At 44.7% G+C, this 15,598-nt stretch overlaps 1 protein-coding gene and 1 long non-coding RNA gene across 2 annotated transcripts; both read right to left on the bottom strand.

Moving 5' to 3' along the window:
* Nucleotides 1–406: 406 nt before the first annotated feature.
* Nucleotides 407–5,459, bottom strand: LOC120910289. The gene is made up of 3 exons (XR_005741495.1): nucleotides 5,368–5,459; nucleotides 671–790; nucleotides 407–591 (listed from the first exon to the last, which is right to left on the bottom strand). It is a non-coding gene; the product is annotated as an uncharacterized LOC120910289 (long non-coding RNA).
* A 3,483-nt stretch (nucleotides 5,460–8,942) lies between these two features.
* Nucleotides 8,943–12,491, bottom strand: LOC120910083 (zinc finger protein OZF-like). Its single transcript, XM_040321945.1, has 3 exons — nucleotides 12,293–12,491; nucleotides 12,036–12,177; nucleotides 8,943–10,844 (listed from the first exon to the last, which is right to left on the bottom strand). Exons 1-3 carry the CDS (start codon nucleotides 12,362–12,364, stop codon nucleotides 9,523–9,525), a joined length of 1,536 nt encoding a protein of 511 aa, XP_040177879.1. The 5' UTR covers nucleotides 12,365–12,491; the 3' UTR covers nucleotides 8,943–9,522.
* Nucleotides 12,492–15,598: the final 3,107 nt, after the last annotated feature.

The following is a 15,598-nucleotide window of genomic DNA, read 5'->3' as shown; positions in this document are numbered from 1 at the left end:
TGATGGTGAGGGATGGTGTGGTCTTTCTGTGTGGAATCCCGGGAATCCAGAGGACGAGGACATCTCTCTGGTGAGTTCCCATTACCGGATCCATCTGTAGGAAACACACACACTGACTGAATACATTGTTTCTATGTGTTTATTAGATGATGGGGGATCTAGGTGGACCCTCCGTACTGCTCTCTCCTTTACAATAAAGTCTCCTCTTACCCGGTGATGTGAGGGGCGGCTGATTCTCCATCATAACGTCCTTGTAGAGATCCTTGTGTCCGTCTAAATACTCCCACTCCTCCATGGAGAAATAGACAGTGACATCCTGACACCTTATAGGAACCTGACACACACAATGATACAGTCACCATCCAGACACATCCCTTGTCTGTTACTGGATAATGTTCCAGAATTCCCGGCACCGCTCACCTCTCCTGTCAGCAGCCCAGCGATCTTCTTGGTGACTTCTAGAATCTTCTTGGCACTGGTTACCTCTGTTGTCAGGCAGAGAGAGGAAGGCACTGTGTAGGGTGATGTCCTGTGAAGACGGCTCCTGGGTGTCAATGGCTTATCGGATGTTTTCCTCACTACTTCATAATCCTGTGCAAAGAGATACAGTAACAATTATCACTATGGAAGATAAAAATTATGCTATGTGACCTCCCAGAATCCTCCTCACCTCTCCTATCAGCAGATAGACGATCTCCAGGGCGAGGTCTAATATCCTCTTACCCACACGACTTTGGTCACCATCCATCTTCATTGATATGGTCATGTGATTTATACAGGGAACCTCTCTCTGTGGAGAGATAGTAAACTTAGAATTATTTGCACTGTCTCAGGATGAATAATGATTCTCCGCAGTCTCAGACTGCTTCCTATACTAGATTACAACGGCTGGATTAGAAGTCCCACATGGTCCTTCGCAAGAAAGTTTCTTGTGCTACAGTGCATCATTTTGCCATCACAGCACTACCGTATATTCAACTTTCTGTTCATCTAAGGATGCCACCTTTTCTTCAAGCCAAACCCAAACACTTTAGCCACGCACGGCAACGTTTTATTTTAAAGAGGGAACACTGTGGACTCTGGTGTAAAGTGAAACTCTGATGTTAGGGGGTTTCTGCTAACCAAACCTCCCACTTACATCAAAGTTCCCAGCATTCCCCCCTAAGTTAGGGTTCCCAAAGCTCCCCTGACATCAGAGTCTACAGGGCACCCCTTACATCTAAGTCACCCTTACCTTAGTGTACTCACTCGCTTGGAGGCAGGAGAAAGAAGGGAGGGAGAGGAGAGACTTTAGTCACAGACATTGGATGGGGAGCTCACTCCCCCGAAGATGCAGGCTCAGACATCGACATATTTCATTCACGATGCATCTACCGGTTGCTGAGCTTCAAACTTCCAGCCCACAGATCCCGTGAGGCAGAAAACATCAGGGATTGTAGTGTGGGTGGGCAGACAGAGAGGTAGGAGTGGGAGGAGGAAGAGCAGATCAAGCCCTTTCTCCTCTCCTATCTGTGTATGGGCATGGGGCCCATGTGCACACCAATGCACCTGGCGGTTGTGGTACTTGGTTAATTGGGGAGCCAAAGTCCATTCTGAATATTGTGTCCGGATTTTAGATGGTCTGAAACCCGAACACACGATTCAAAACCTGGACTGTCCCAGGTGGGTGAATCACGGACGGGTGGTGACCCGATTTTCATGTCATCAGGAGCTATCATTATAGACTATATTGCATGGCGCCAGCTTCCTGCGGCACTACAGCTGATCACAGAGGGGGCACTGTCTTTAAGAGATAGCATGCAGGTTGCTCTGTGTTTGAGCAACACATCCACACAATAGCAGCCAGACCCCCTGTGTTCCTTAGTGCATTTGGGCATTGCATCAGTTACTCCAGCAATCCCCAGTGCCGTCAGTCATTCCAGCCTAATGATCCCTGTGTACTCCACCTTGAATCCAACTTTGTGACCCCTGTGTACTTGAGCCTGTACCTTGTGCATGTGACCCTGAGCCTGCTCCTCTGGCCCTTGTGTTCCCCAGTCTGTATACTGCTACAGTGACCCCCGTGAAATCCTGCCAGCATCCAGTCTTCCTTCACCACTATGTCCCCCTCTGTACTCAAGTCTTCTACCTGCTCCTCTGTACCAGGATGATTCCCTGTGAGTTCCAGCCAGCCTTGTTACCACCACCGGTGCACTCCCAGTCTGTGTTTCTCTTTCCTACCTCTGTTTGTTTCCATGCACTCCAATCAGTTGGGATTGTGCTACCTACAGCCTAGTGAATCCAGTGTCCCAGCACTGCAAGGGACATTCATCTGCCCTCAGTAGTAGGGAAAAAGAGAGAAAAGAGAAGATGGAGAAGCGAGACGAAGAAGAGAGATGGAGAAGCGAGACGAAGAAGAGAGATGGAGAAGAGAGAAAAAAAGATGATAGAAAAGGAGATAGAAGAGAGAAGTAAAAGAGAGAAGTAAAAGAGAGGAGAATATAGGAGGAGAAGACAGGAGGAGAAGAAGAGAGACGGTGAAGAGAGATTGAGAAGAGAGACAGAGAAGAGAGAGACTTAGAAGGAAAATAGAGAGAGAGAAGAAGAAGAAGAAGAAGAGCGAAGAGAGACAGAGAAGAGAGACAAAGAGAGGAGAAGAGACAAGGAGAAGAGTGATGGAGAAGAGACAAGGAGAAGAGTGATGGAGAAGAGACAAGGAGAAGAGTGATGGAGAAGAGACAAGGAGAAGAGTGATGGAGAAGAGTGATGGAGAAGAGACAAGGAGAAGAGTGATGGAGAAGAGACAAGGAGAAGAGTGATGGAGAAGAGACAAGGAGAAGAGACAAGGAGAAGAGACAAGGAGAAGAGTGATGGAGAAGAGACAAGGAGAAGAGTGATGGAGAAGAGACAAGGAGAAGAGTGATGGAGAAGAGTGATGGAGAAGAGACAAGGAGAAGAGTGATGGAGAAGAGACAAGGAGAAGAGTGATGGAGAAGAGACAAGGAGAAGAGTGATGGAGAAGAGACAAGGAGAAGAGTGATGGAGAAGAGACAAGGAGAAGAGTGATGGAGAAGAGACAAGGAGAAGAGTGATGGAGAAGAGACAAGGAGAAGAGTGATGGAGAAGAGTCAAGGAGAAGAGTGATGGAGAAGAGTCAAGGAGAAGAGTGATGGAGAAGAGACAAGGAGAAGAGTGATGGAGAAGAGACAAGGAGAAGAGTGATGGAGAAGAGACAAGGAGAAGAGTGATGGAGAAGAGTCAAGGAGAAGAGTGATGGAGAAGAGTCAAGGAGAAGAGAGAAGAAGAGGGAAGGAGAAGAAGAGGGAAGGAGAAGAAGAGGGAAGGAGAAGAAGAGGGAAGGACGAGAGAGAGGAGAAGGAGAAGAAGGAAGAAGAATAGAGCATGAGAAGGAAAATAATTGTTACTTTATCAACATATTAAATGTGAATGGCCTACTGTATGTACATTAATTAAAAAACTGCCCACTTTTGCATTAGGTTCAGTATATACTGTAGGTGTACATATGCTAATACAATGATCAAAGGAAAAGATGGAAGAAAAAGAGAGACAAAGAAAAGAGACAGAGAAGAGAGAGAGTGAGAAGAAAGAAGAAGATTGAAGAGAGACAGAGAAAAGAGAAGGAGAAGAGAGACACATAGAAGAGAAAAGAGACGAAGCAGAAGAGAGAAGGACAAGAGAGAAGAAAAAGAAAGTTAGAGAAGACAGAAGAAGAGGAAAGGAGAAGAGAAATGGAGAAGAGGGAAGGAAAAGAGAGAGGAGAGAAGAAGGAGAAGAGGGAAAGAGAAGAAGGAGAAGAGGGAAAGAGAAGAGAGACGGAAAAGAGAGAAGAAGAGAGAAGAAGGAGAAGAGGGAAAGAGAAGAAGGAAGAAGAGAGAATGAAAAGAGGGAAGAAGAGAGAAGGAGAAGAGGGAAAGAGAAGAAGGAAGAAGAGAGAATGAAAAGAGGGAAGAAGAGGGAAAGAGAAGAGGGAAGAAGAGAGAAGGAAAAGAGGGAAGAAGAGAAGAAGGAGAAGAGGGAAAGAGAAGAAGGAAGAAGAGAGAATGAAAAGAGGGAAGAAGAGAGAAGGAGAAGAGGGAAAGAGAAGAAGGAAGAAGAGAGAATGAAAAGAGGGAAGAAGAGGGAAAGAGAAGAGGGAAGAAGAGAGAAGGAAAAGAGGGAAGAAGAGAAGAAGGAGAAGAGGGAAAGAGAAGAAGGAAGAAGAGAGAATGAAAAGAGGGAAGAAGAGAGAAGGAGAAGAGGGAAAGAGAAGAAGGAAGAAGAGAGAATGAAAAGAGGGAAGAAGAGGGAAAGAGAAGAGGGAAGAAGAGAGAAGGAAAAGAGGGAAGAAGAGAAGAAGGAGAAGAGGGAAAGAGAAGAGGGAAGAAGAAGAGAGAAGGAAAAGAGGGAAATAGAAGAGAGTAGAAGGAGAAGAATTCCTATAGCGCAGGGCTTAACAAATGTTCTTGGAATCTGGGAGCCAGCCAGAAAAGTTAGGAGCCATTTTTTTTCCAGCATCCCGAATGGCCAGCTTCTGGCGGACTGGCTGCCATACACACAGGCTGAATGGTGGCCAGTTTTTATTCAACTGGCCGATGTTGCCCGGCATTCGGCCCATGTGTACTAGGCTTGATGTGATGGGCAGTGGCTCACTAGGGAAGGACAGTGTAGCAAGGTGGGGGTGATAGGAGATCCAATAACTCAAGGACCTCGACTGTGGAACTCATTACCAACTCATATCCGAACGTAAGTGAATCACCAGGCCTTCAGGAAATAACTCAAGACCCATCTTTTCTGAAGGCTAAATAGAAGGAAAATGGATGCCAAGCGCCTTGAGGCGATTCAGTTCGCATTTGTAGCACTATATAAGTTATTCACTCACTCACGCCACCTTAGGTTCCTTGCACACAGGTGCCACTGCTAAGTGGAATACGCTTGCTCAGAGGGGATTTCTCCGATATGTACCATCTTGAATGGCCGGGCAAACATCTGGGACCTGTGACGTGTCCCAGAAGATTGCAGGGAGGGAGGGGGCAAGGAGGAGTAGCCTAGGCGGCACAAGCAGAAGCGTGAGCTGGGTACTTGTCAAAACTAGGTAACACCCCCCCCCCCCCCACAAAAAAAAATAAAAAATGACATGCCAAATTTGGCATGTCCGGGGGGTTAGGACTCCTAAAAGTTGAAGTTCCGCTTTTGGGTGGAACTCCGTTTTAAGTCAGTTTGTTCTCCTGACGTAAAGTGATTTCTAACGCTTACCGGAGGGGAGCAGCAGAAACAGACAAAGTCTGGGACGTGAGAAGTCTGCCCGGACCTCCTCTTCCCGTTTCCTGACTCTCAATTCCCGGGCTGTGGGAAGGTCAGCACCAATTACTTTTTTTCCGGCAGACTTACCTGCCTTCTGTAGTCTTATCAATATCTTATTACTTCCTCAGCCCTCAGTTCCAGCAATCTCTCCTCTCTACTTCCTCCCAACTCACCTCTCACCCGGAACTTCCTGTTTATGTGTGACATCACTTCCTATTTTTACCTAACATCACTTCCTGTGTGTGCGTTCCACCGCCACTAAGTCAGATCACCACCACCTTGTGGGGAATATAAAAACTGCAACGTACATTGTTTTTCAATACTTTGATATCAGTTTTGTTGCATATATTACACCAGAGTTAGAACTCCATCAAAACCTTTTGACTGTTTTTGTTAAAATATATAACTACGTGACACTAAATACAAATAAAACAAAAATCCCAAGATTATAGCTGCCCCGCCTCTCCAGTACCGTTTCAGTGTATGTGTATACTGTATATTGTGTGTCTGTGTGTATATGCATACTGTCTGTGTGGCCCCATAATCTGTTGCCTGGGGGCCCCCTAATCTCCTATTGCATGGGGGCCCCATAATCTCCTATTGCCTGGGGGCCCCATAATCTCCTATTGCCCAGGGGGCCCCATAATCTCCTATTGCCCAGGGGCCTCATGAGTTGTCAGTCCGCCCCTGTTGCTGCCCATACAACTAAAGCCGGTATCCTGGTTTCTGAAACCTTGATCCAACATAACCACTCATGCAAATTGTTTCCACCAAATATTACGCAGCAACAGACCTGAGAAAGGAGGAGTCTATTCCCCCCAAACACTTTGGCTTGATGTACATGTTGCTACTTTTTCATAAACATCTGCAAACCATTTTTTGGAAGTCACATTTCTCTGGACACCGGGTGCACCTTTCGGTCTAGCTAAGTCAGTGATCTCCAAACGACAGCCCTCCAGCTGTTGGAGAACTACATGTCCCATGAGGCATTGTAAACCTTTGACATTCACAGACATGACTACGCACAATGGGAATTATAGTTCCTGAATAACTGGAGGGCAATAGTTTGGAGACCCCTGAGCTAAGTCTACATGCTGAAACAACCTTAAGGTCGCATAGAAAAGGCAGCAGCCCAATCCCTGAGAGGGGATGGGGGAAGAAGATTTGTGCTAGGATGGTGAATTACGGTGGAATCTGTGCTGGGAAGGGGGATTTGGAGTGGGGAGGGGGCAATATGTACTAAGAGGGGATATTTTATAAATAGAGAGTTTGTGCTGGGGGGGGGGGTTGGAGTTGAGGGGGGGCATTTAAGCTAGGGGATTTGGGGAATGGCGGGGCAAACGTTTGTGCTAGGAGGGATTTCAGCAGTGGGGTGGATTTGTACTGGAAGGAGGGGGCATTTATGCATACGGGATAAGCATGCAGATAAGTACTCAGTTTTTTTTGTGGCGGGATTTTTACTGACACATAGATCTCATACCTCTTGGGGGGGGGGCAGTTTGAAAGGTTTGCCCTGGGCTCTAGATGACATTGTCCCGGCACTGTTTCCTGCTCTACAATCCCAGCTGTCGCCCAGCCAACGTCCCCACTGATCCAGATCTACGTGTTGCCGCTCCATAGTTCCCACCTTCATGATTTATACTGATACATAAATCTCATACATCTTGGGGGGGGACGGGGACAGTTTGGCTTGTCCACCATAGGCTCTAGATAACCTTGTCCTGACACTACATCCTGCTCCACAGTCCCAGCTGACACCCAGCCAACCACAATAAATACCATACCTCTTGGGGCGGGCACAGTTTGGCGTGTTCGCCCTGGGCTCTAGATGACCTTATCCTGGCACTGCTTTCTGCTCCACAGTCCCAGTTGACACCTGGCCACTGATCCAGATCCACGTGTTGCCACTCTATAGTCCCCACCTTTATGATTTTTACTGACACATAAATCTCATACATCTTAGGGGGGTGTAGTCTTGCGTGTTTGCCCTGGGCTCTAGAAGATTTTATCCCGGCACTAATTTCCGCTCTACAGTCCCAGCTGACACATGGCCACCAGCCACACTGATCTAGATCCAGGTGTTGGTACTTAATAGTTCCTACCTTTATGTTTTTTACTGACACATACATCTCATACATCCTGGGGGGGGTGAGGGCACAGTTTGTCATTGTTAACCTGAGCTCCAGATCAGCGGTTCTCAACCATGTCCTCAAGTACCCCCAACAGGCCATGTTTGCAGGTTTTTCTTTATCTTGCAAAGGTGCTTTAAATCAGAGTTGAGAACCACTGCTCTATATGACCTAGTCCCGGCACTGCTTCCTGCTCCACAGTCCCAGCTGACCTCTGGCTTCCGTCCCCACTGCTCCAGATCAACGTGTTGCCACTCCATAGTTCCCACTATAGTGATTTTTACTGACACATAAATCTCATACATCTTGGGGGGCGGGGGATGGGGTGCAGTTTGGCATGTTTGCCCTGGGCTGGACTTTTCTTTATCTTGCAAAGGTGCTTTAAATCAGAGTTGAGAACCACTGCTCTATATGACCTTGTCCTGGCACTGCTTCCTGCTCCACAGTCCCAGCTGACACCTGGCCACCGTCCCCACTGATCCGGATCCACGTGTTGCCACTTCATAGTCCCCACCTTCATTACTCAGATTTACATTCATATTCAGAATACTTTATTAATCTTAAAGGAAATTATTTCCCCAATCATCTAGGAATTACGCTAATTTCTTAAAAAAAAGGAACTCATAACAGATTATTGTTAAAAGATGTTTAATGCATTCTTTTTTATATAAAAAAAAATGTATATTTATTAAGGATTATACATTGGCTGGACCATGAAAAGAACAATGCGGTAGTGCAGCCATAGCGACCTATAAAAAGGTCCATTGATGCAAGAGATGTTCCTGTATTTGTGTTGGCTATAAACTGTTACCATTGCTTATTTGTTGGCCACATATTGAAAAGGTTGATCTTCATGCAGTCACAATTTCTCTTTTGTTGCCCTATAGATAGTCACGATTTTCAGGGTTACCCATCTTTGTGGGTTCAGTGCTTTTGTGTTACCTGTGTGATCGTGTTGTGTCATTTACATGCGTGAGGGGACATATCACTATAATTGTCAGGACCTGGATGTGCGGAGGGTTGTAATTCCAGTGTCTACCAGGCATCCAGATGAAGGAGGGTTGTAATTCCAGTGTCCACCAGGCATCCAGATGCAGGAGGGTTGTAATTCCAGTGTCCACCAGGCATCAAGATGCAGGTGGGTTGTAATTCCAGTGTCCACCAGGCATCCAAATGAAGGAGGGTTGTAATTCCAGTGTCCACCAGGCATCAAGATGAAGGAGGGTTGTAATTCCAGTGTCCACCAGGCATCCAGATGAAGGAGGGTTGTAATTCCAGCGTCCACCAGGCATCAAGATGAAGGGCATAGCGTACAGAAACAGGATAACGGCTAGCAGTACCTGGCAGTAAGCAAAAAACTGGAGCTAGAAGCAGTTATAGGGGAGGACCTAAATACCCTTCCAGTAGCCAGCATCAGGTGGAAACTGATAACCGAGATCTGCTGGCTGCTGGGAAGGTATTTAGGTCCTCCCCTATTACTGTTTCTAGCTCCAGTGTTTTGCTTACTGCCAGATACCACTAGCAGTTATCCTGTTCCTGTACGCTGTATCCTGTAGCCTGCTGCCTTGTCCCTGCTCCCCATTGTTCCTGACCCCATTTTTGATTCCCCCTTCCTATATGCTCCCTGCAACTCCAGTTTTCCCCCGCTTTTCTGTGTTCCCCATTTGTATATAGTTAGTTAGGCTTTCTGTTTGTTAGGTGAGCACACCTAGTGCATTACCAATGACATTTATTAAATAACAAAAACAGTAAAGAATGCGTACAACTCTCAATAAGACATAAAACCACACAGTGTGGGATAGTGTGGACACAGGTGCTGTATCACACCAAGGGGTAAAAGCTGACGCTTTTCAGGGTGCACCCCACTTTCTTAGAACTAAGCTTAGCTCTAAAGGAAGTGGGTGCGCCCCCAAAACATGTCAGTTTTACCATTTGATGAGAGTTGCACTTTGTGAGTGCTCGCATTTTACTGTTTTTAATTTTTTAAAGAAACGTGTTTTCGTTAATTAGGATATTTCCGAATGAACTAATTTGTCAAAATTCGTTAAAAAAAAGAATTTGGAACTAAACGAAATTGCACATGTCTACTGAACATTTCCACCCGTTAAAAAGACTATCTACAATTTTCAGCACTATCGGCATGTACGTGTGTTCTCTCATGTTTAGTTAAATTTCCTTTATGTGTAAAACATCTCCCACACTTTGAACAAGAATAGGGGCGCTCGCCCGTGTGAATTCTCTGGTGGATAACGAGGGATCCTTGTTGAGTGAAAGATTTCTCGCACTCTGAACATGAATAAGGACGCTCGCCCGTGTGACTTCTCTGGTGTCTACGAAGGTCTCCTTTTCTAATGAAACATTTCCTGCACTCTGAACAGGAGAAAGGGCGCTCACCCGTGTGAATTTTCTGGTGTGCGAGAAGGCTGTCTTTTACGGTGAAAGATTTTCCGCACACTGCGCATGAGAAAGGTTCACTGGTGTGAATTCTCCGATGAGTATTAAGGTCTCCTTTCCGATTGTAACATTTTCCACATTCTAAACAAGAAAAAGGACGCTCGCCCATGTGAACTCTCTGATGTTTATAAAGGTGTCCCTTGGCAAGGAAAGATTTCCCGCACTCTGTACAAGAAAAAGGACGCTCATCTGTGTGAGTTCTCTGGTGTGCAAAGAGGTCTCCTTTGCGATAGAAACATTTTTTGCACTCCGAACATGAGAAAGAACGTTCACCGGTGTGAATAATACAGTGTTTCTGAAGGTCTCCTTTCATGGTGAAAGATCTCCCACACTCCGAACAAGAGAAAGGACGCACAGCCGTGTGAAGTCTCTGGTGTTTGAGAAGGTATCCTTTCATGTTGAAACATTTTCCACACTCCGAACACGAAAAAGAACCTCCAGAGGTGTGAATTCTCTTGTGTTTACGAAGGAGTTCTTTCGAAATGAAACATTTCCCGCAGTCTGAACAAGAAAAAGGACGCTCGCCCGTGTGGATTCTCTGGTGTGTGAGGAAGTCTGCTTTCACAGTGAAAGACTTTCCGCATGCTGAACACGAGAAAGGATGTTCGTTCTTCAGATTTCTCTTATTTTTTACAAATATTCTGCATTCATTAGGAGATTTTTTGCACTCTAAAGGTGACAATGAGCTCGCTCCTGTGTGAGCTCCTTCAGGGCCCAAAGAAGATTCACTGAGAAAAGATGGACCAGTTCTGTGAGATCCCAGAAGGATATCCGGAGTAACAGTATGCGATTGATCAGAAGATTCCTCAGGATTAGAGGGATCCATTGATCTCTCTAAGGGGTAAGGTCTGTGATGTGTACTTTGAGTATTGAGATTTACTTCTTGAGAATATTGTGCGATATCGCAGTTTTCGGCATTATAATATGAAGATAAAATAAAATGTCCATCAGAGCTTTTCCTATTCGGAATATAGTGTCCATCTGTTGGGAAGCAAGTTTTTTGTAAAAATTGTAAGTATTTTTTCTTTTTAATTTAGCCACACAGTAAAATTTGCTTTAGCACTCAACAGTTTAAAAAGACTGGCATGGTAAGTTCAATGGATGAAGATGGACCTTTCATATGGTGTACAGTATATCCTCCTCATTTGTTGGGAACATGACGTTATATTGAGGAATGGAGATAGACCTTTCATATGGTGTACAGTATCTCCTCCTCATTTGTTGGGAACATGACGTTATATTGAGGAATGGAGATGGGCCTTTCATATGGCCTTCTCCATGTCTGTCTGTCCACCTGCAAGGTGATTAATGTGGCCAGTCTCTAGGTGGAGACCAAACCTGATTAATGCCAGCCAAGCCTGCAATCTCAGTATCTCCTCCTCATTTGTTGGGAACATGACATTATATTGAGGAATGGAGATGGATCTTTCATATGGTGTACAGTATCTCCTCCTCATTTGTTGGGAACATGACGTTATATTGAGGAATGGAGATGGACCTTTCATATGGTGTACAGTATCTCCTCCTCATTTGTTGGGAACATGACGTTATATTGAGGACTGGAGATGGACCTTTCATATGGTGTACAGTATCTCCTCCTCATTTGTTGGGAACATAAAATTATATTGAGGAATGGAGATGGACCTTTCATATGGTGTACAGTATCTCCTCCTCATTTGTTGGGAACATGATGTTATATTGAGGAATGGAGATGGACCTTTCATATGGTGTACAGTATCTCCTCCATATTTGTTGGGAACATGACGCTATATTGAGGAATGGAGATGGACCTTTCATATGGCCTTCTCCATGTCTGTCTGTCCACCTGCAAGGTGATTAATGTGGCCAGTCTCTGGGTGGAGACCAAACCTGATTTAAGCCTGCCAAGCCTGCAATCTCAGTATCTCCTCCTCATTTGTTGGGAACATGACGTTATATTGAGGAATGGAGATGGATCTTTCATATGATGTACAGTATCTTTGATATCATTTGATGGGTAGTGTGGAAATACACTGATTACATTATTTTATGAATATCAGAGATTTCTTTACTATATTGTCTACAAGACCTCCATCTAATTTTTTTGGAAACATGATCCCTGTACACTGCCCAACCATTTTCTAACCCTTGTACCCTTTTTTTTTTTAAAATACAGTCCTTAATGTTACTTACTTGTGTCCATTAGTAGAGAATATTCTTCCTGGTTGTTTTCCACAATTCTCTCCCCCTCCTCCTTAAACTGCTGATCTCCACTCACCAACCTCTCTTCTTCTTCCTCTTTAATCTCTGCTTTGATTCCTTTCAGTTCTTCACCCTAAACCCCAAAGATGACAGAATACATTTATAAAAAGATACAAGATTACATATTGTAGAATAATAGCAAAGTTTAGAATTACTTCATAATTCATTTGTCTCAGTCCTCAATCTACCTGATCATGGTGTAAATAGCTGTGATCTTCATTTAGGAAATCCCAAGAGGAAAGAGGACCGCCCTCCTCCATAGACTGCTGATCTCCACTCACCAAAATCTCCTCTGATTCCTCTGTATCCTCAATTTTGATGTCTTTTAGTTCTTCACCCTAAACCCCAAAGATGTTAGAATAGATTTCTAAAAAGAGCAAGAGATTACACAGATGTCCTCTCATAGCTTAGAAATGTTTAGGCCTACATGCTCAGTCCCACCTACCTGATGATGGCGAGGGATGGTGTGATCTTCCTGTTCGGAATCCCGGGAATACAGAGGATGGGGACATTTCTCTGGTGGGTTCCCATTACTGGATCCATCTGTAGGAAACACACACACTGACTGAATACATTGTTTCTATGTGTTTATCAGATGATGGGGGATCTAGGTGGAGCCTCCGTACTGCTCTCTCCTTTACAATAAAGTCTCCTCTTACCCGGTGATGTGAGGGGAGGCCGATTCTCCATCATGACGTCCTTGTAGAGATCCTTGTGTCCTTCTAAATACTCCCACTCCTCCATGGAGAAATAGACAGTGACATCCTGACACCTTATAGGAACCTGACACACACAATGATACAGTCACCATCCAGACACATCCCTTGTCTATTACTGGATAATGTCCCAGAATTCCCGGCACCGCTCACCTCTCCTGTCAGCAGCTCAATGATCTTCTTAGTGACTTCTAGAATCTTCTTGGCACTGGTTACCTCTGTTGTCAGACAGTGAGGTGGAGGCACTGTGATGGGTGATGTCCTGGAAAGACGGTTGCTGGGTGTTAATGGACCACCAGATATTTTCTTAACTACTTTATAATCCTGTGTATAGGGAGAAAGTAATAATTATCACTACAGATCTCCCAGAATCCTCCTCACCTCTCCGGTCAGGTCTGTGTTTTATTATTAGAGATAAGAGTGATGTCATGTGACCTCCCAGGATCCTCCTCACCTCTCCGGTCAGCAGGTAGATGATCTCCAGGGTGAGGTTCAATATCCCCTCAGTCACATGGGTTTGGTCCCCATCCATCTTCATTGATGTGGTCATGTGACATATACGGGACTCTCCTCTCTGTAGACGGATAATAAACTGAGAATTATCTGGACTGTACTCGGATGAATATTGTCTGCACAGAATTCTAACATCTCAGACTGCTTCTAATATTATATTAATAGTCTTACTTATTAATTTTACTAAGTGAAAATTAGAGACTCTCTTTAATGTACAACTCTAACAACAAAATCTGGGAAACCTGGTTGGGTTCCCAACAAAAAAACTGAGAATATTTATGGGGAGCACAGCCCTATCCTTATGTAAGTTGTTGTACTGCCATCTGTGGGACTGTCTAGGTGAGTAAATATGGCCTAACTTTCCAGCACTGATCTGAGTCAAGTCTGTAGAATTGGGTATATGGGATTTTTTCCGATATTTTTATTTATTTTTTATGGTTGAACTAGATGGACTTGTGTCTTTTTTCAACCTGACTATGAAACTATGTAGGATCAAATGTTATATTCCATTTGTTTTCTAGGAAGTTCGGGTGAAAGCAAGGCCGGCAGTGGGGCTGGATAGTGCACCTATGCCTTCCCCCTGCACCAAATCCAGAGGAGCCTCACGCATCGGGCCTAAACGCCTAGCGTGCATAGGGCAGCAATCTTTTTGACTGATATACTGGAGGAGGGTTGGAAAGTCCCAGGTGGTTTGAAGCTGTAATCCCGTAAAACACCTGCTGTTGTAGAGCTGAAGATTGACCAAAGGTCTAGAACATGGATTTCTAACCAAAGTGGTCCATGTATGGGTTTAAGGGGGTCTGTAAGGGTCAGATAAAAAAAAAATCTGTGTATTAGGTTCCTACACACTATTCCCCTTATCGGGGTGCTGTATTGGAGCTCAATAGTGACCAAAGTACCAGGGATGGGGTTTTTGACCTGGGGTCCATGAACCCCTAAGTGGTCAATGAATGGGTTTCAGGGGGTCTGTGATAACAAATAACTGCGTATAAAGTTCCTGCCTGATAAGTGAAAAGTCCTAGGTAATTTAAAGCTGTGATCCCATTTTGGGGTGCTGTTGTGGAGGTCAAGAGTGACCAAAGGTTTAGGACAGTTTTTTTTTTACTTGGGGTCCATGAATGGGTTTCAGGGGGTCCGTGAGGGTCAGATAAAAAAAAATCTGTGTATCAAGTTCCTGCCTGTTATACAAGCAGAGAGGTGAAGTCCCAGGTGTATTGAAGTTGTAATTGCATTTTGGGGTGCTGTTGTGGAGCTCAAGAGTGACCAGAGGGTTAGGACAGGGGTTTTTTAATCTGGGGTACATGGACTCCTAAGTGGTCCATGGATGGGTTTCAGGGGGGTCCATGAGGATCAGATAAAAAATTACTTTGTATAAAATTCCTGCCAGATAGGTGGAAACTCTTAGGTGATTTGAAGCTGTTATCCCTGTTGTAGAGCTCAAGAGTGACCAGAAGGCTAGGACACAGGTTTTTAACCTGGGGTCCATGGACCCCTAAGTAGTCCATTTATGGGTTTCAAGGGGACCTGTGAGGGTCGGACAAAGCATAACATTTACATTCACTATACAGCCCTCCCCTTGTCTCAATCAATGGTTTTCCAAATTAAAGAAAGCACACCGTGCCTCTGTCTATATCGTCAACCGCTAAGCATCTCTTGACTCGATGTTGGCCTATGTTTACCATTTAAATTTGTATCACAGTCATCGCTTTCATCAGATTCTAAAAGTGGTATGTGACTCAAAAAACGTTAATAACCACTGGTCTAGGAGGAAGAAGACCACAAGCGATTACCTGGAGAACTGATGATCGGGAGGCTGCAAAACAAGAAATGCGGGTCAGGCATTTCCGGTGAATGCCGAATCTGATGGGTTTTTGGGTGCAATTGAAAGCGTGTCTGTTGGAGTACTACTAGTATTATTATCTGGTAACGCCGGAGCGAATGGATGAACTGCAGTTGGACGTCGGTATATACAAGCCAGATGTTGATATTTGTCAACCGAAATATGATCTAAAAGCCATAATCATCCTCCGACTTAACTTGTACCTTCGTAGCTCGATGTTTTCGAGTTCCACAACCACCCGACCCTTTCTCTTGAATACATTTGTATGTGTTGGCAGTTGCTGGTGACAAAAGAAAATGGAGGAATAGGATGGACATGGGTGTAAATATAAAAAAATATCTTATTACCTCCTCCAGTTCCAGCAACGTCTCCTCTCTAATTCCTCCAAACTCATCTATCACTTAGAACTTCCTGGTTATACCTCT

The sequence above is a fragment of the Rana temporaria genome, chromosome 8, assembly GCF_905171775.1.
Source record: "Rana temporaria chromosome 8, aRanTem1.1, whole genome shotgun sequence".
NCBI lineage: Eukaryota > Metazoa > Chordata > Amphibia > Anura > Ranidae > Rana > Rana temporaria.
The sequence above is the reverse complement of the archived record's forward strand: the minus strand, read 5'-3'. Positions and strand labels throughout refer to the sequence as shown.